This window comes from Schistocerca serialis, chromosome 7 (genome assembly GCF_023864345.2).
Source record: "Schistocerca serialis cubense isolate TAMUIC-IGC-003099 chromosome 7, iqSchSeri2.2, whole genome shotgun sequence".
Classification (NCBI taxonomy): Eukaryota; Metazoa; Arthropoda; class Insecta; order Orthoptera; family Acrididae; genus Schistocerca; species Schistocerca serialis.
This window is the reverse complement of record NC_064644.1, coordinates 377,590,275-377,611,563: the sequence shown is the minus strand read 5'-3', so window position 1 is coordinate 377,611,563 and position 21,289 is coordinate 377,590,275. Positions and strand designations below refer to the sequence as shown.

Sequence of the window (21,289 nt, the reverse complement as noted above, 5' to 3'; positions counted from 1 at the left end):
AACGGATCGCTGTGGCTTGTTGGACATTATGCCCACTACGTGATGTTGAGCGGATATGACGCAGATCCATGTGCCTTTTCCCAATATATGGCCACCGCCCGTTAGACGTGGCTCAGGATGCCCCGTTATCGTGAATTTTTTTCTGATATTTTGTATCTTGTTTTTCATCGAGAAGGCGTTGGATGAGTTGTCATTCCCCCCTTTTTATTATTTTTTATTTTTGTGGGCACTTCTCTGGATTCAGATGTTCCACGATGTAGAAGTGACGGAGGAAAGAATGTGTGGGCACGTTAAAATTAAAAAAAAAAAAAAGTAAGCAGGAGATCCTTGGTTCGAATCCTGGTCTGGTACACATTTTAATTCATCGCCGCTGATTCTGTGTATTGTCCGCATGCAGATGACAGCAGTGATGCACTCCCTTTTCTTTCCTTTCCTTTCTTCCCTTCTCCATCTTCAGTTTACACTACTTTTTACATAGCTGCAGCGCAGAATTGAAAAGCCTATACAATCTAGTGAATGAACTGTAGATCCACTCACTAGAGTGGAGGAAAATGGAGCACCAGTGTTGAATTTTGGGAAATCCCTCAGGACACCATAGTGCTAAGTATGGTGCTAATTGTAAATATTGAAACCAGAAGACCCTAGAGTAGCAGGACTAAATACGACAGTGGACGACAAAGAAGGGACAAACATATAGACACCCTGATACCTATGGTGTACTGGTAACTTTTACACATACTGTTGATCGTGTAACTTCCGTAATCTTTAACTTCTTTGACTTGAAAAGATGGAAATATTTTTCATTATTCTGTTAATTCATGCAATGCGGAAATATACTTTAAATGGATTTTTCAAAAGCTATATCAATTTGCATTATTTATCTTGTAGGTTGTAACTATTGTAACTGCTTCATGCTTAGAGATCCTAGTATTGTACGTAATAGGAAACATGGAGGGAAGTCCCACCGTAACGAAAGGGTTTAAGCACGATTAAATATAAAAGCTGGATCGGCGTGAGTTAGCGAGCCAAGTTTTACTGTGACAAGGACTCTGTGGCCAGCCTTCGAAGAGTAAACATCCCGGGTGCACAGTGAGACAAGAATTGATGGAAGAGGGGATACTCTGCTGAGCCTCGGATGACCATTGTTATCAGCCGCTGTTTCATGCTATTTATTGATTTACTCTGAAAGTTTCAATCCTTACGCCAAGAAGATATATACAGAGCCTTTTACACTATGACTGCACAGAAGATCGCTTCTGCATCCATCTTCAGACAGATTAATGTTTAGTTAAGTATTCTGTTGCATGTACCGGAGTTCGCCGGGAGTTTTCATATTATAAATGCTTAATATCGACTGTGTGTCACGAACCTTGATTTACCCTAGGTCACTAATCTTGTCTGATTCTTAGGTCGATACTACGAATAGTCCAAACTTCAAAACCAACTTAAAGTGGTTAAATTAAAATTTGAAACCACTGAGAGAAGTGTTACATTTTGTGGAGCAAGTGATTTGAATTTACAAGTAGCCTTTTGTTTAAGTGCTCCATGTGGTAGTTAAAAATCATAATTACGATTAAGATTAAAATACTATTTTCTTACAGTTTCGCATAAAGAAACAACCTTATAAATTCTTAAAAGCATTTCTCAGAAACAGCATTGATTATAAACAGTGAATGCATTGTATATTACTGCTAAGTACCGTTTGAAGGTCTAAATCATTTCTACTTGTATAACAGGTTTGTAACTAGTGCTGCTCTATGTTTATATTGATGCATAAGGTATATGTTGCCACTGGGTAGTGTTGAAGTGTTGGTGAAAAAGCAGGTTAACAGACAAATCGGTTTGAGGGACCCCCTCTGTGTTAGCGTGTTAGCATTTCTATAGTGAAAGCTACTCGTAGTATAAAGTAAATTATTTTTAAAATATTGCTACTTTTCAGATTATGATTTGCACTAACTTACCTAAACTATAAGATTTTCAGGTTTCCCACATATAAATTATGATCTGCGTAATGCATTAAAAAACTGACGTTAACGTTTTTAAAATAATCGCTTGGTAACTACCTGAGTATGACTTCTTATCAGTATTGCACGTTCGGGAATAACCCTGATGAAATTGAATGGTACTCTTCCCCAGTTAAGCGGCATTCTGGGATTAGCATTTTTAATTACACTCTAAAACAATTAGTGTACATTAATGTGACGTGGTTTACTACCGCGATACTTAACCAGAAAGCAAATTAATTCATGACTAACCATATTCTTAGTGCATGCTACTGTTGTCGTGCCCAATTACTAAACGAAGTCCTTATTAGAGTAAAGCTTACTTGAGCAGATGTTTTACCTTTTGCTGTACATTTGCCTGAAAATAATTTTGCGTAATTTAGGCTGGCGATCACATACTTGTATTCCGTAGCAAAAGAGCGTTGGATCAATTTCCACTCTGGCAACTTTCCCTTCTTTCAGTAATTAGCTCACGCAAGAGAGGAAATAAAATAAATTAGTAGACCGCGGCCATTTAAAATCTTCGTAAATGGATACCATTGTAGGATGGAGTTTTCAACATTAGCATCCCCCTATAATGTTATATACTGTATTGCACAGCTATTTGGTGAACCTGGACAACCCTCACAAGAGGCGTTTGGTTTGTTGCGCTATCTCAGGCGCTTGCCGCAAGAATTTACTTTGAAACTGACGTGGTGTGAAGTTCAGTTACAGGGTTCTTGTCTCGAGTCTCCCCGGGCAATGGTTTCCGTTTGCTGTTTCACTTCATGTTGCTACAAATCTGCCACTTAATTTTCAACATTCTTCTGTAGAACCACATCTCAGATGCTTAGATTCTCTTGTGTTCCGGGTTTTACGAAGTCCGTCTTTCACTACCATACAATGCTGCGCTCCAAACGTACATTCTCAGAAATTTCTTCCTCAAATTAAGATCTATGTTTCATACTAGTAAACTTGTCATGGCCAGGAGTGTCGTTTTTTCGACTGCTAGCCTACTTTTTATTTCCTCTTTGCTCGTTCAATATGGATTATTTTGCTGCCTAGGTGGCAAGATTCCTTAATTCTTCTATGTCATGATCCTCAATTCTGATGCTACAACATGGAGAACTTGACATAATGCTGCCGAAGTTCTTCCAGTTCCAGCACGGTGGGGTCCGTTGATCAAAATTTCATTCATTTTGCCGGCCGGCGTGGCCGAGCGGTTCTAGGCGCTACAGTCAGGAACCGCGCTGTTGCTACGGTCACAGGTTCGAATCCTGCCTCGGGCATGGATGTGTGTGATGTCCTTAAGTTAGTTAGGTTTAAGTAGTTCTAAGTTCTAGGGGACTGTTGACCTTAGAAATTAAGTCCCATAGTGCTCAGAGCCATTTGAACCATTTTTCATCCGTTTTGAGTACAGAAAAACCCTTTCCCATATATGGACAATGGTGTGATACTGATGACTGTTGGATGTGCCCGACTTTAAGTTTTCAGTTGGAGATCGCATGACTTCTGGTCATGTGAATACAGGGTTATAAATACAAAATCAAATAGCGGTATGCAGGAGTGGTTTTAATAATGAATAAAAAAAAGTAGGAATGCGGATAAGCTACTACATAGAGCATAGTAAACGCTTTATTGTAACCGAGATAGACACGAAGCCCACGCCTACCACAGCAATACAAGTTTGTATGCCACCTAGCTGCGCAGATAACGAAGAAACTGATGAAATGAATCATGAGATAGAAGAAATTATTCAAATAGCTGAGGGAGGGAGCATAGCTTAATCACAGCCAACAGTTGGTTTAAGAAACATGAAAGAAGGTTGTTTATGTGGAAGAAATCTGGAGACACCAGGATTCAGATTCATTATACAATGGTAAGACAGAGATTTTGGATCCAGATTTTAAATTGTAAGACACTTCGAGGGGCAGATGTGGACTCTGGCAACAATTTATTGATTATTAATTGTAGAATAAAACTAAAGAAACTGCAAAAAGGTAGAAATTTAGTGAGAAAGGACCTGGAAAAACTGAACGAACCAGAAGTTGTAGAGACTTTCAGAGGGAGGATTACGGAACGACGGCCAAGAACAGGGGAAAGGACTACTGTAGATGAAGAATGGGAAGTTCTGAGAGATGTAGCAGAGGATGTAGATGAAGGTAGCAGAGGATCAAGAAGATAAAACAAAAGTTCTAGTAGAAATCCTTGGTAACACAAGAGATATTAAATTTAACTGATGAAAGAAGAAGACGTAAAAGTGCAGTAAATTAAGGAGGCGAAAGGAGATCGAAACATCTAAAAAATGAGACTGACAGGAAGTACAAAATGGCTAAACAGTAATGGCTAAAGCCAAAATGAAAGAATTGAGAAGCATATTCATTAGGGGAAAGATAGAAAGCATCTGCAGGAAAATTAAAGAGACCTTTGGAGGAATGAGAACAAATTGTATGAATATCATGAGCTCGGATGGGAAACCAGTCCTACGGAGAGAAGGGAGGAATATATTGAAAAATCCGCCTCAGTTGCGAAAATACCTAGGTTTTGGCTAGATTAATGTAGCCTACTTCAGAAGCATAAAATTACTATAACACGCCAGAGTAAGCCACAGTCAACATAAAAATTAAAACCTATAGTACCGTGGTACCACGTCGAATTAAAACTACTTTTATGCTTCTGAAGAAGGCTAGATTAATCTAGCCGAAAACTGGGTAAAGACCAGAAAATTTTCGCACCTGAGGCGGATTTTTCAGTATATTAGTCCGTCACAGTTGCTGACGGGGCTGCAATGTGCTAAAAATTCATTGAAGGGAGAGCAGGAAGGTGGAAGGAGGATATAGAGAGTGTATATATGGGAAATGTACTGTTGGAAAATATTATGGAAATGGAAGAAGAAGTAGATGAAGATGAGATGGGAGACATACTGCGAGAATAATTTGACAGAGCACTGAAAGACATAAGTTGAAACAAGGCTCGGGAGTAGACAACATTCCATTAGAACTTCTGATATCCTGGGAGAGCCAACCATGACACAACTCTTCCATCTGGTGCGCAAGATGTATGAGATAGGCGAAATACCGTCAGACTTCAAGAAGAATATAATAATTTTAATTCTCAAGAAATCAGGTGCCGACAGGTGTCAAAATTACCGAACTATCAGCTTAATAAGTCACGGTTGCAAAGCAGTAACAAGAATTCTTTACAGAGCAATGGAAAAAAATTCATGCATTACCCCAAGTTTGTTCGGTACTTATAACCCTGCATTCACCCGACCAGAAGTATTGTTCCTCCTGCCAGTGAACTTCACTAACTCCCACTATATCTAACTTTAACATATCCATTTCCCTTTTCTAATTTTCTAACCTACCTGCCCGGTTAAGGGATCTGAAAATCCGCGCGCCGATCCGTAGAACGCCAGTTTTGATTTTTCTGATAACGACTTCCTCCTGAGTAGCACCCCTCCCCCCCTTCCCCAGGAGATCCGATTGGGGGCCTATTTTACGTCCGGAATATTTTACCCAAGAGTATGCCATCATTATTTAACAGTACAGTAAAGCTGAATGCCCTCGGGAAAAATTACGGCTGTAGTTTCCCCTTGCTTTCATCCGTTCGCAGTACAATCACAGCAAGGCCGATTTGGTTGATGTTGCAATGCCAGATCAGTCAACCATCCAGACTCTTGCCCCTGCAAATACTGAAAACCTTGCTGCCCCTCTTCAGGAACCACACACTGGTCTCGCCTCTCAACTCATACCCTTCCGTTGTGGTTGCACCTACGGTACGGCTATCTGTATCGCTGAGGCACGCATGCCTCCCCACTAACGGCATGGTCCATGGCTCATGGCGTTTCCCTATCCTTCAACAAACTAACGCAAGACTCCATGTTACCCGTGCTCTCTCGACTACCTCGAAACAAAGTATGTGCCCCTTCTATCTCGGTTGGAGCGTTCTCCAGATCTTGCACCCATTCACACAACATTAGTTGCTTAGAGAGTGCCTGGCTACACTCACTAACCAAGATGAACTGAACCTCTCACCACGGACAACGCAGAGGCCGACGGCCTTCACTTAATGACTGAAGAGAAGTGTTTGCGAAGATTTGTTAGTGCTAACAGACAAGCAACAGTGCGTGAAATAACAGCAGAAATCAATTTGGAACGTTCGATGAATATATGCGTTAGACAGTACTGCGAAATCTGGCGTTAATGGGTTATGGCAGCAGACGATGGAAGCTACTGATCTGCTGAAGCATGACATCGCTTCTCTTGGGCTCGTGACAAAAGCGGTTGGACCCTACACGACTGGTAAGATATGGCCCGATTCCAGTTGGTAAGAGCTGACGGTACGATTCGAGTGCTGCGCACACCTCACGAAGCCATGGATCCAGATTGTCAACAGTGCATTGTACAACCTGGAGGTGGCTCTGTAACGCGGTGTTTACATGGAATCGACTGGGTCCTCTGGTCCAAGTGAACGTATCATGAATTCGAAATGATTATGTTCGGCTACCTGGGGACGACTTCCAGCCATTTGTGGACTTCATGTTCCCAAACAACGACGTCGTGTAACCGCGCCACAATTGTTCGCGACTGGCTTGCAGAACATTCTGGATACCCAGTTGCCACTGATTTAGCCATCCTAGATTGCCAGACCTACGTCTGATCGAACATTTACGGGACATAACCGATAGGTCAGTTCGTGCACAAAATCCTGCACCGGCAACACTTTCGCAGTTATGGACGACTATAGAGGCAGCATGGGTCTAAATTTCTGTAGTGTTGAATTCATGCGACATAGAGCTGCTGCACTACGCTGTATAAAAGGAGGTCCGATGCGATATTAGGTGGTATCCCATGACTTTTGTCACTTCAATCTATAGCTGAAGCCGTGTGCATGCTCAGCAGAAGTTTCAATGAAAACTAAGTGAGCTGTGATGGATTTAAAACACTGAATTTGTATTCGGATGGACAGTGGTTCAAAACCACAGCTAGCAACCCAGAAATTGATTTCTCCTCGCCGTTCTTAAATCGGTGAAGGTGAATGCCTCGACGGTTTCTTTCAAAAAAATGGTTCAAATGGCTCTGAGCACTATGCGACTTAACTTCTGAGGTCATCAGTCGCCTAGAACTTAGAACTAATTAAACCTAACTAACGTCACACACATCCATGCCCGAGGCAGGATTCGAACCTGCGACCGTAGCGGTCGCCCGACTCCAGACTGTAGCGCCTAGAACCGCACGGCCACTCCGGCCGGCCGGTTTCTTTCAAAGTACGCTGCGTATTTCCTTCGCCATTCTTCTCCAGTCCGTCTCTGAAGAGTCGTCATCAATGGGGAGGTTAACCCTAACTTTCTTCATTTTCTTTTTGTATTGATCACTATTTTCTGTTGTAATGCAGTATTATTGGTTATATCCTCAGAGTTTTGGAAAGTGAGAGGTTAGATTTCCATCTGGTCTTACACGAGAAGTTCAATGGGGTGGGTCAGGACATCTGACGTATACAAACTACGGATGAAAAGTGAAAAAAACCAGTAATGATGTGAAAGTGAAAGTCACAATTAAAGCAACTAAGCAGACAATGAAATTAGTGGAATTATTCAGGTGCTTTAAAGGTTTGCACGTCCATACTTGTCCACTGATATTAAAAGAAAATCATGTGATCGACGATGATAGTTTTCAAACTCGCCACAGTTTAAAACATAGATTATGGAGAAATGGTAGAGATGAAACTGAAAGCGTTTAAAGTGAGAACTTGTAACACCGAAAATGCAGGATGCATGGCACCTGCTACCGATGTATAATTTTTTTAATTGTATGTAAATATTTGTAATTTAAATGCTTTCTTTTAATAAGTAAGGACATTGCTTCCCTGTATGTGTACATTTAGGTAGAAGTCTGTTGGCGTTTTATTGTATTTATGTGTATTTTACCGTGAAACATATAAACTATGGGAAAAAGCTAAAGGAATTGTTATTTGCATCGACTAGCAACGATAATAGCAGTGCCTGTGCGTTGTAAAATCTTTGGGTAGGAGGTTCTTGCGCAGAGCGCGTGGAGAGAGTGAGGGACGGGTTCCAGCGCTTGCAGTGTGCGGAAGTGTTGTGTTAACGCTCTCGCAGTAGAGAGACCCATTTCGGCGGCATCATGTACGCGCGCCAGCCAGATGACTAGTAGCAGGAGGAAGGACAGTGGACAGGCGGAAGAGGCTGTATTAATTACAATTGCCCGTTCCTGTAATTAGCCACGGCCCCACAAGATGCTACCGTCTTCAACAACAGCAGCAGTTCCAGCAACACAGATTCGTCGTCGGCTCCGAGTTTCGTCGCACGCACATCACTGAAGTAAGACTGTTCATTGGCTAACCCAGCAGCACAACTGAATGTGATTTGATTAATGAACTTTATTTAAATAATAAATTCAGGGCGATTGTTTCCTCATTGCCCCCAGACATTGTTACCAAGCAGGTCCTTGTTCCCTTTTTTCCTTATATGCTACCGAAGTTTGAGAATCTATCACTGGAAAAAATCCAAATATAAAGAAAATGCACAAATTAAGATTGTGGAAGTTATATTTATTTTACATACAGCTTGGAGCACATGGCTGTTTGGTTGGGTATGTATTCAGCATTTAATTCTGTTCAAGTTAGTAAAAAAGGCTCAGTTGTTCAGACAATAATATGAAATCCAGTTTGAAAATTAAGTAACTGCAAAGTAAAAAGTGCTTGCCTTTCTCTAAATTTCTTTGATGACGTTATGTTGAGGTCTCTGAAAGTCCTTGTTCACGTAACGAAGCTCAATGCTAACACACAGTTGAAGTGGATACTTTCAAATCATTACTCGATTGCCGTTTTCAAAATTTAATCACAAACTTAACATAAAAATTATCTTCTAAGTTTTATTTATCATTACATACTCACTTAAAATTAGTGACAAAAACATAGCAACCTTCAGTTGTCACGTCAGTTTTTAATAATAAATGTTTTTCTTTCCCATCATCTTGTACAGGATTTTGGATTTAAATCGCCCTAGTGGGCTGGCGACCGTAATTATTTCCTTTCCGTTCATTAATGTAACTTTTGGATTCATGATCAGTGGTACCTCTTTTCTGTCCAGTGTTATTCGTGAGAGAATGCACAAAATAACTTTCATTTTTCCAAATTGTAGCCCTTTTCGGTTTAATTATGTTTTTATTTTTAGTAGACTTTTCTATCAGAAAGATCGGTTGTAGACTTTCCTCCTACTAATCGGTATTACTTCTTTGGGAAAGATAGCCTTATACAATTAGGAAAATTCCATAAGGTATACACGCGATCCACGGTCATATTTCATATCGCAAGCAGGATATGTCGATTAGTTAGGGGGAAGTTACAAATTCCAATAAGAATCAGGCGAGTAAGTTACCTCTTAACTGGCCATCTGCGTCTTATGGATCAGATGATGTTCCCTGATAAGGTTATTGGCTTACAAAACGAAAAAGCCTCAATTGCCAACGATTTTCATTCAGCGGTCCTGTATTTATTATTCAGTGTTTGTGATTTCTGGAAGGTTATAGGAGGTTCCTCTCGAAGCAGTATTTCAATTTGCTTGAACATTCAATGTGTGTATGTATATGAGCACTGTCCGGACAGTTCAGATTCGTTGAGAACTTTAGTATGTCCACAATAAACGGACTTCGTTTACGAAAGTGTTAATTATTATTGACGACCCTGCTATAGTAACTGGTCCGTGATTCCAGATTCAAAGTAACCATGGACTCAGAGTACAGTACAATTACGGTTCTGATAAGAGGCATCGAAGTGAAGGCTGATAACAGAAATAAAATCGTGCATTTTACAGAAATTTTTCTTTTCGGGTTTTTATTTAAAAGATAATAGTGCCATAACAGTTGCAAAAGTACAGATCACTAACAACCCATTGTCTTCGCACATCGCTCTCTCAGTACTTTCTAAGGAATGTACTCTTCGGGAACTTGTCGGCTTCCATAGACTTGTGATATGAAGGCAGCCGAATCCCTGGGCGTCCTCGTCCTGTTTGGACTGCTGGTATCTACGTCGTACAACCCGTACGATATCCTGCAGAGAGACGCGAAAAGACTTTGTGAGATGAGTTGTAATACATGAGACACACACGCTCTTTCTCTCTCTCTCTCTCTCTCTCGCTCTCTCTCTCTGTCTCTCTCACACACACACACACACACACACACACACACACACACACACACACACACACATACACATACACACACTCACACACACGCATGCACGCACCGACTGACACGCGCTCGCGAGTACTTGCGCGCGTGAACTAATCTTCATTTGACAGGTACGTTTGAAGCGCTGACAGCATAGCGTTTAAAAATAAATAGTAATACAGAGGGAGAGAGAGAGAGAGAGAGAGAGAGAGAGAGAGAGAAACAAACTGTATTTCAAATGGGATCAACTTCTTTTGGTAGACTAGCTGAAGGAGCATGATTATTTTCAATTGTGGCTGTCATAAGAACTCTTGTAGTTGTACAATGAAAGTATTACCTGAAACGTAAACAAAGACCTGAAATGGTAACAAAAAAATGGCTCTGAGCACTATGGGACTTAACATCTGATGTCATCAGTCCCCTAGAACTTAGGACTACTTAAACGTAGCAAACCTAAGGACATCACACACATCCATGCCCGAGACAGGATTTGAACCTGCGACCGTAGCAGCTGCGCGGTTCCGGACTGAAGCTCCTAGAACTGCTCGGCCACAGCGGCCGGCAAAACTGTAACATCATTTGATCTCAGCAGGGATATCTTGATATTGAAACTGTTCCTTGTCCGGTTGTCGGCTAGTAAAGTGTGCCACACTTTCCTCTTCCCATCTTACTTAATTTTACTTCTTAGGTTAAGAAATTTTTCCTCGCTCAAATTGCTTTTCCACGCCAGCTAGCTGTCGTTACTTCCATCTTTATTTGTTTTAAATTTAACTTAAAAACTGCATAGTCTCACCATTCCAGACAACATTTCTCTCACATGTTATTCCTTTGCACATCATCATCATTCTCTTGAAAAAATTTGCAATTTTATTCCATTGTACCGTTCTACAGGCTGTAACTATAATAAAAATTCACTGTTGTTTTTTTTGTTCTTCTTCTGTTGATTCTATAGACCATTCCTTTTCCTGTATCCATAGGTATAATTTTCTTCTTTGTCGCCTCAGCACTCCTGTCAATATCAAATAGGAGAACGAGAATGCAGACTCTTCTTAATATTGAATAAAATACTTTTGGATGTTGGACTGTGTCATTGTTACTACTAAAGCAGCTAAAGTGCTCACGTTTCGCGATCTCTTCAAGGCGGTTCACTGCTGTGTAGTGGCCAATGTCTTCCTTCATATTCTGTCATTTTTCGTTATCTGATGGCTACCGACCTCACATATCTGAGAGGCTACAGATCAATTTGAAGAGGTTGGTTTGGAGCGGTGACTGTACGGTATGCTATTGCCTTTGCTACCCTGGTGGCTGTTTGGGAGACAACAGGTGGAAGGTAGCGTATACGCTTTCAGCTGCCTGTGCCACTCTGGTACGCGCCTGGCGGGCAGACTCTCGTTCGTGCTTGGAATGCAATAGAAATCTACAGCTCGTATCCAGGGGATGGTGCTTTCCTGCAGCGAGATCTTAAGGCCTCGCGGCAGTTCTCTCGCTGCCGCCGTGTACACTGCCAAACCGTGGTCAAGTGGCGGCGCCGGCCGGCCTACACACGCTGTCTGCCGTGTTGGAATCGCCGGCAGCCAGGCCACAGGTAACAGAAGCCGTCCTCCGTGTTCATTCTGTTATGACATTTAATTATTTCAGTAACAAGCTGCTGGAAAACCGTTTTGGAGTGTAATTATCTGTCTTCGAAAGGGAGATAAGTAGGAAACGACAAGTATTTTGGACAGGTCAGGAAAACTGCTGTTGAAACCTGTTGATGCCTTGGGCAGATTGAGGGAATATTTCGAAGAGTTGGTCAATGTAGGCGAAAATACGATCAGTAATGTTTCAGATTTCGATGTACAATGGGATAGGAATGATGATGGAAATAGGATCACATTTGAGGAGGTGGAGAAAATGGTCAGTAGATTGCAGTGCAATAAAGCGACTGGGGTGGATGAAATTAAGTCGGAACTCATCAAATACAGTGGAATGTCAGGTCTTAAATGGCTACACAGGATAACTGAAATGGCGTGGGAGTCGGGACAAGTTCCATCAGACTGGACGAAAGCAGTAATCACACCAATCTTTAAACATGGAAACAGAAAAGATTGTACCAACTACAGAGGGATCTCTTTAATCAGCGTTGTGGGTAAAATCTTCTCAGGTATTGTTGAAAGGAAATTGCGAGTATTAGTTGAGGACAAATTGGATGAAAATCAGTGTGGGTTTAGGCCTCTTAGAGTTTGTCAGGACCAGATCTTTAGCTTACGGCAAATAATGGAGAAGTGTTACGAGTGGAACAGGGATCTAGAAAAGGCATATGACCGGGTTCCTAGGAGGAAGTTATTGTCTATTCTACGAGATTATGGAATAGGAGGCAAACTTTTGCAAGCAATTAAAGGTCTTTACATAGATAGTCAGGCAGCAGTTAGACTTGACGGTAAATTGAGATCATGGTTCAGAGTAGTTTCGGGGGTTAGAGAAGACTGCAACCTGTCTCCACTGTTGTTCATATTATTTATGGATCATATGTTAAAACAATAGACTGGCTGGGTGAGATTAAGATACGTGAACACAAAACAAGCAGTCTCGCATATGCGGATGACTTAGTTGTGATGGCAGATTCGATTGAAAGTTTGCAAAGTAATATTTCAGAGCTAGATCAGAAATGTATGGACTATGGTATGAAGATTAGCATCTCCAAAACGAAAGTAATGTCATTGGGAAAGAGATATAAACGGATTGAGTGCCAAATAGGAGGAACAAAGTTAGAACAGGTGGACAGTTTCAAGTACTTAGGATGCATATTCTTACGGGATGGCAACATAGTGAAAGTACTGGAAGCGAGGTGTAGCAAAGCTAATGCAATGAGCGCTCAGCTACGATCTACTCTCTTCTGCAAGAAGAAAGTCAGTACCAAGACTAAGTTATCTGTGCACCGTTCAATCTTCGACCAACTTTGTTGTATGGGAGCGAATGCTGGGTGGATTCAGGTTACCTTACCAATAAGGTTGAGGTTACGGATATGAAAGTAGCTAGGATGATTGCAGGTACTAGTAGATGGGAACAATGACAGGAGGGTGTCCACAATGAGGAAATCAAAGAAAAACTGGGAATAAACTCTATAGATGTAGCAGTCAGGGCGAACAGACTTAGATGGTGGAGTCATGTTACACACATGGAAGAAGCAAGGTTACCCAAGAGACTCATGGGTTCAGCAGTAGCGGGTAGGAGGAGTCGGGGTAGACCAAGGAGAAGGTACCTGTATTCGGTTAAGAATGATTTTGAAGTAATATGTTTAACATCAGAAGAGGCACCAATGTTAGCACTCAATAGGGGATCATGGAGGAGTTTTATAAGGGGGGCGATGCTACAGACGGAACGCAGAAAGGCATAATCAGTCTTAAATGACGATGATGATGATGAGTAACCTCTCTTACTACCCGTTGCTGCATCCTCGGCTGCCGAGCAAGCACGCGACGTTCTAGAAAATTGATAGGACTGCCACAGTCCTGCTTGTGTTCTGCTACAGCTGTACAGTTGACTTGTTGCTGTGTCTCAGTCCTACGTAACGTTCATACTCCGGAACGCAAATGCTAACGGGTCTCCCGGTTTCACCAATATAAACTTCGTCGCATTCAAACCGAAGTTCGTTGGCACTTGCATGTGGAGAGCATTCACGGAATCCTTAGAGGGCTTCAACAAATCTCGGATACTGTGGCCACTCTGAAGTAAGGGTTTGATTCCTGCGTGGAGCAGAACCTTGCCTACACGGTCTCTGACGCCTGTCATGTTTTGTCTTCGCTGCGCCTCATAGCTCGTTGTATGTCTGCCTTGTTGTATCCGTTCGCACGGAATGTTGTCTTCAGCTCGTTCAGTTCCTGTTATTTGTGGCTGGCTCCAGCGCACGTAGCACAGCTTTCTTTTGTCCTGGATGGTGGTGCGAATCTGCGTATAGGTATCTGTTGGTGTGCGTCGACCCTCCTGCAGACTTTATGGCCTTGGAAAAGTATCCAGGAAAAGTATCGCTCCGTCGTTTTCTATTTCTAGTATGTAAGCTCTTGAAGCGTTCATGAAATGTACGCAGTTTTCCATCCCCATGCGGCCACATAAGTACGTGTTGTCCACGTACTCAGCTAGCAGCGTGGGTGCAATGGCGCGGAATTTAGGGCGGTTGTTGGAAGGCTTCCATGAACATGTCAACTGTCTGGGGGGTCTCCAGACACGCCTTCGGCCTGGAATCTCATTAACTGGAGTAGAACTGTCTTCAGTGATGAGTCCCGCTTCGAAATCAGCCCCGATGACAAGAGAAGATCTGAGACAGAGTGGTGGGATACCAACCTGATAGTCGGCTGCTAAACGGCCCGACAGCTAGGAGTGATGGTGTGGGATGCCATTTCACGTCAAGGCTGGGCCCTTTGGTTGCCATTCACGGTACCCTTACAGTACAGCGGTACGTCAACGATATCCAGCGGCCTGTTTCGTTGCCCTTCATAGCAAAGCATCCTGGGCTTCAACAATATAATAATCGCCCGCACACGGCGAGAGTTTCCACTGTTGGTCTTCGTGCTTGCCAAATTCTGTCTAGTCTAGCAAGGTTGCCGGTTCTCTCCCCAACTGAGAACGTTTGGAGCATTATGGGCTGAGCCCTCCAATCAGCTCAGGATTTTGACGAGCTAATGCGCCAGTTGGATAGAATTTGACACAGTAGCCTTTAGGAGAACATCTAAGAACTTCATCAGTCAATGTGAAGCCGAATAACTGCTTGCATAAGAGCCAGAGGTGGAACAAGAAGTTACTGACTTGCTCGATTTGTGAAGCTCTTTCTGTTGAATAAATCATCCAGTTTTTCTGTAATTGTACTCATTTGTTTGTACGTGTAAACCACATCTACTGATTTCCGTCCCATTCTTATAATTCCATCGTGATGCCTCTTTCTTTTGTCTTCGAGTGCATCATTATTTACTTACCTTCAGCTCATTTTCCTTTTCTTGTCTATACAAATAATGAAGTTTTCGCCTTGAATTGTTTTTCATTTTATTGAATTCCTGTAATTTTCTGGTTTCAGTCAAATGGTACAGCATATGGTTTCTGCTTTCACTTCGTCATTGCCTCCCAGAATTTTGAGTACTACTTCTAACAACCCTACCACAAGAAAGGTCAAAATTTAATAATGATTGTGGTGTTGCTCACGCTGCTAAATATTTTCGGGCAACAAAAAAGTTATTTTGTGGCAGGCGTCATTAGAGCACAGTTAATAACGTCATTTCTTGTAATAATGAAAAAACTAGGCACTCATCTTTTCGTGTTTCCCACGCTGGTCTCGTCGTAAAATTATGGCTCAATCGTCGAAAATCTAGGTGGTGATGATTCCAAGCTCGGATGCAGAGGCATAGGTTTTATTCTGCGATATTCGAAAGTTTTGTAGATGCGCTTCACAAACCATTCTTGAAGATTACACTTTTGCAGGACAATGGTGATGTTAAAAAAGTAATCAGCACTCCGAATTTAAGTTGCACTTCTTTTTTTATTACTTTCGCTGCAATATCACGTAACACACAAAAAATCACTTCACAATATAAAACATACTTGAAAACATCTTCCTCACAGTCACTGTTAAAGTTTACATTTTATAAGCTGACTACGTTATGCATCTCTCCAACATAACGTCCAAGACTTGACTTTCTCAAGGTCCGACTCTCTAACAACTAATAATTGCTTACGCGCCCAAAAATCAGAGTTACAAGTACATCAAAGATCATAGTGACAAAAGAATTAATACATATAAGAATAATATCATTGCGACATAAACATATCGATGTATCACAAATGAAATCAAATCTGAATTTTGTCTCAGAAATATGTCAACTACTTTACAGAAACACAGTAGAATATTTCTGGTATCGAGAGGTTCAGGTGAGCTGCCGTAATGGTTGCGTAATTCAAGTACCAGCAGTGGAAATTAATATAAAGGCATGGGTATTTGTAGGAAAAATAATATTGTCCCCTGACTAGTTGTGCACAGTGTATATCCAAAAATATGAGAGCCAGTGTACCGACAAATTCAGACAAATGGTACAGCATGTGGTGTCAGTAGTACAGTACTTAACAAGACATCAACAGTTCAGGTAGTAGAGGGTGGAACTCGATATCAAGGCAGTCGCCTTTGTGCAGTGTTAGTGTGTGCGTGCGTGCCTGTGCCGCAGACAGGAAACAGATACCATTAGTGAGAGTACGTGTTGTGTACATGAACCACGACTGTGACAATGTTATGAATAAAGTCATCATGTGACGGAAAAGCAAAAACTGGTATGCACAAGGTAATGAGATTGACTGATCGTCAAATCGCCAAGAAGTTGAATTGTTCAAGTAAAGCGATTGATAATTTCATTACATTTGGCGGACGGTATGGACCGAACAGAACATGTGGGCGAAGTAGGAAACTATCTGTGGCATTGAATCCGTTACTTTTATGCAAAGCAAGGGCCGGAAACCGTTATTATTCCGGACTTGTTGCTGATTTACAGGTACTAGAAACGGCATAAATGTTGTCGCATGACAAACATCTCCCGCTTAAGAAATGTTGCAGAAAGAGCAGCAATCTGCTCTAACACCCAAATACAAACAGGATAGATTGCAGAAAAACATATGTCATAGAGTTCAGAATGGGATAAACTGATTTCAGTGATCAGAAGAAATTTAATTTAGATGGGCTGAATGGATTAGAGTATTATTAGTATGACCTGAGAACAGAGCAGCAGGCAAAGAATGAGCAGAAGCTTTGGCAATGGAAATGTTATGATTTGGGCAGTCTTCTGCGCTATAGATAAATCACTTATTGCTTGGCTAAACACCAGAATAAACTCCAACATGTACACTGAGGTGCTGGAGATAGAACTGATTAGAATGTATGATATCTAGGGAACGAAAGTCTAATTTTTCAACAAGGTAATGCATCTGTGCATCTTTTTGTTACAACAAAAATGTGGTTTTGGAAATAAAGAAATCGATGTCTTGCTCTGTCGTGCATGAAGCTCGGTTCTGAATCCCGAGGAAAACCCTTGGGAAATACTTGTAAGGCATGTTTATCGCAATGGAAAGCAATTTGAGGCCGCATGTGAGCTCAAAAGAGCAATACAAGAAGAATGGGTGACAATTACACTGCAAGAACTACAAACCCTAACAAAATCAATTCCGTAAAGAATTTTTGAGGTAATTAGAAAGAACGGATGTTGGGCAAAATACTAACAATGCAATAACACAACAGGATAGTGGCTGTCTTTATACCAGTTCCTTGAAACTGCACTCGCCTAATTTTGGTACTCGTGTTCTCGTGTTATGAAACAAACTACCTAATTCCGTCGTGACTGTCTCACATGTACGTATAAATTCGATACACGTTTCTTTCGTAGGAACCGCGCCTTTTACTAATTCCCACTGATATAGTTTATTTTCTTTGTCAACATACGACTACCTAGTAAAGTTCCTCTTAGATCGCCTGGGGTATTTCCTAGGGGCGTTATCAGACATGAACATAGTAAATTTTTGTGGCAGTTTGATTAAGACCGAGCTCTCTTAAAAGATAAATTAACTGTCTGTTTCCAAAATGCTGTAAAATAACTTTTCTGATTACTTATTAAGTAAGTGAATCAAATTCTGCACAAAAAAATGTATTTTCTACTTAGACCATATGCTGAATGGACAGTACAGCCCAGAGGTCAACACAGGGAAAAGAGCATTCTGATCATTGGACACATTAATTATGGTAGATACTCACGTGAAACCATAACGCCATTCCAGAGTATCCATCAGACTCCATATCGTGTATCCGATCACTGGAATATTGTCAGTATATATAGCTTCCAGTAGGGTTCCCATGTAACCCTGAAAACAATGCATTACATTGTTCATCAGAAAAATGAGATCGGTGGCTGTAAGAGAAATATTCGACAGGGGTAGCACACTTTACTTACGATGAAGTATTCGATCCTGTCCGTATCATTTAGTCCTCCTGAGTTCGACAGACCATTCTCTGTCACGAAAATTGGGTATCCAGGGTACTCGTTAGCAACCCAGTTCAGTAATTCTCGGAATCCCCAAGGATATCTCTGAAAGAAAAAGAAACTTACTACATATTTTGATGATTTCTCCGCACATAATCATCTCACACTATTTCTCCAGCCGTAGTGTGCTCACTATCTTCCCCTCCTCCCTCCTCCGAAACACTCACTAATAATAGCATATTGTTTCCAGTACATTCTTGTACTTCATTTTGATTTGGTTATAACACGTGTGGCAGAAAACGATTGTTCTTAAAACCTCTTACTTGCTTCAGGCTCATCTCTTTACATATGGGTTTTAGTTTCATTGCTGCTATTACTTACGATTATGGATATGAGGGAGTACTGGAGACAGAGAGAATTTCATTTTCACATGCGGAGTGGTACTAATAATGTGTTTTCCCGCTTTTGTACCACAGATTTCATCAGGTGACTGTCATCTTTGAGAAAATGTTAATTAGGTCACAATAACTGTTTTCATAAATGCTGTTTCACTTGTCCGGGGGTTCTGTAATCGGCCGTTGCAAACATTAAGTTTGCTAGCTGAGCGGACGTGTGCCAGAGGAATGGTATGGATCTTTCATATTCCTTACCTATAAGAAAGGAAATAAATCACAATGTGCAAACAACCGAGGAATGTGTCTACTAAGTTCCTCTTACAGACCGTGTGATACAATTACAAATGGTTCAAATGGCTCTGAGCACTATGCGACTTAACAGCTGAGGTCATCAGTCCCCTAGAACTTAGAACTACTTAAACCTAACTCACCTAAGGACATCACACACTTCCATGCCCGAGGCAGGATTCGAACCGGCGACCGTAGCGGTCGCGCGGTTCGAGACTGAAGCGCCTAGAACTGCTCGGCCACAACGGCCGGCGATAAAATTACAGATAAGAGATTATAACCAATATTTAAAATACGTACTTTAGAGGTATATAGTGGTTTTAGGAAAGGTACCGGGAGATCATGTTCTGGTCTTTTTACTTTGCCACAAGTAAATGAGAAAAGAAGGGAATTTAGACTTCCTAATTATTATGTTTTTATCGATTATCAAAAGGCGTTTGACAAGGTGAAAAGGAAAATTCTATTGGAATTACTAAACGAAACGGGAGCTCCTGCACCTCTAATTACGGCAACTCAGTGATTACACAAAAATAATAAAATAAGTATCGGTGCGAAGTAATTGTACAGAATCTGCCGATACTAATCATGGAGTAATACAAGACTGCCCGCTGCCCCCTACATTCTCAGTGTTTACGTAGACAATATCACTCATAAATGGTTGATTATTTTAAGCGCTACATTAATAAGTGATAAATTTAATTTAATGGCGCTGGTATTTGTAGATAATCAGTTTATAACACGGAAATCCGAAGAAAAGATTCAAATTGCAGTAAAGTGGCCACTAACTACGGAATGGGAATATGGTCACATAAAATAAAAGTGATGACATTTCAAATATTGTTACCCATAAGTGCCATAACTGTTGAACATAGACGAATCATTGAACAAGTAAGGAAGTGTAAATATATAGGGTAAAAATTGTAAATTTCCGTAGTCAGATGTATGATGGCGAATATTGGACCCTAACATCAGATCAATTACGACAAATCGAATCATCACACACGTATGTACTCAGTTTTGCACCGGAATATTCATTACTAGCAATTAAAAGAAACACTTATATTACACATGACATAAATGTAGGATCCATCCCGATTGTAACTGAGATATATTGACTGAACTGAAAAGACCATGTCCAACCATAGATATAATACAATACAAGCTAATAGGAAAGAGAAGCGTTGAACATCCTAGAAAGAGATGGCACGAACAATTGTGATGCAGCACACACCATAAGCCTAATCCTTAAAGACAACAACGATGGCGATGATTAATTTTTTCTCAAAAATCATTACAGTCTACGAACCACGCTGTTACGCTTATGCCTCAGAAATCATGTAAAATTCAGGCTACAGCTTCAACCCCGCGAAAAAACGTAGATGAACAGGCAGAACTAATGCAAAACAATATTGATTTGATTTTGTAATACGAAGTTACTCTCAAAGATATCACAGTTAACCAAGATTACTACTTTCAAGTGCGAAAGTGATTGCTTACGGCACTGAGGAAAAATGAACGCCGTGCATAATGGCGATCAAAGGACGTGTCCCTCCTCAGCGACAACGTTATCGCCGAGTTCACAAATCGAAATGAAAGCGGTTTCGCAGTTACTCTACTCACCAGTTCTGCTCTACGTCCTATTCCTGTGGTTTTTCCCACTTCCTTTAAATGAAGAAGAACATTAAATGTAAGTGATGCCAGGCCTCAGAACAGTCGGAAGACTGTAAAAACTGCTTCCATCACTGCATGACTCAGTCCAGCAATTGCGATTAGTCCCATGAAAAGTATTTTGAAGGAGACGCAGATTCATATATCCCCAGTGAAATACTAAATATGTAACTGAATAATAGCTGTTACTATTACGTTACTTTTTCTTTTTATCACAAATACAAGCATCCGTTTTAAAAACATATGAAGAGGCTAAAACACTGAAATTCGTGCTGGCAGATGCTATAGTGAGAAAAAGTTTTAGGGGCGGCAACAGACGTGAAAATGTAAAATTGGTCATGTGTCAGGTGTAGCCGTTACTTACAGATAAAATTATCTGGAAAAGACGGAGGGAAACCACAAATTAATGAAAAAAACCGATGTCTGTACAAGACTGTTTATGTAGTTATTGTATCGAAAGGGAAATCATAAATTGTGAAATTTTATTTCGTCTCTATACTATAATGTTGTTTAAAATAGTCGTTAAAATGAATTTTTTGATTTTATATTGGTGTTAGCATCAATATCGCTTAGAGCTCAGTATGTTTTTTCCAGAACATAGAAATGAAATTGGTAAGGGTTCTAAGGTTGGAATTTAATTTGCCACGTTCTCGTTTGGCATTGAAGACGTAGCAACAGCGACGAATGAAGCCGTTTGCAGCCCCTGTAGTTGTTAGTAATTGAAGTTTACCTGTCACCGCTTATGTGTAAAACATGGTGAATACATGTTCACTACCAACTAACGT

The 21,289-nt window shown here is 40.9% G+C and overlaps 1 protein-coding gene across 1 annotated transcript in view; it reads right to left on the bottom strand.

Annotated features, from left to right (window-relative positions):
• LOC126413111 (myrosinase 1-like) overlaps positions 1 to 21,289 on the bottom strand; it is a 195,770-nt gene that overhangs the window by 157,895 nt on the left and 16,586 nt on the right. The window contains exons 9-10 of the mRNA XM_050083003.1: positions 18,124 to 18,258; positions 17,928 to 18,034 (exon numbers count right to left, since the gene is read on the bottom strand). Of these exons, the coding sequence (XP_049938960.1) occupies positions 17,928 to 18,034; positions 18,124 to 18,258 (242 nt within the window). The remainder of the gene's footprint in view (positions 1 to 17,927; positions 18,035 to 18,123; positions 18,259 to 21,289) is intronic.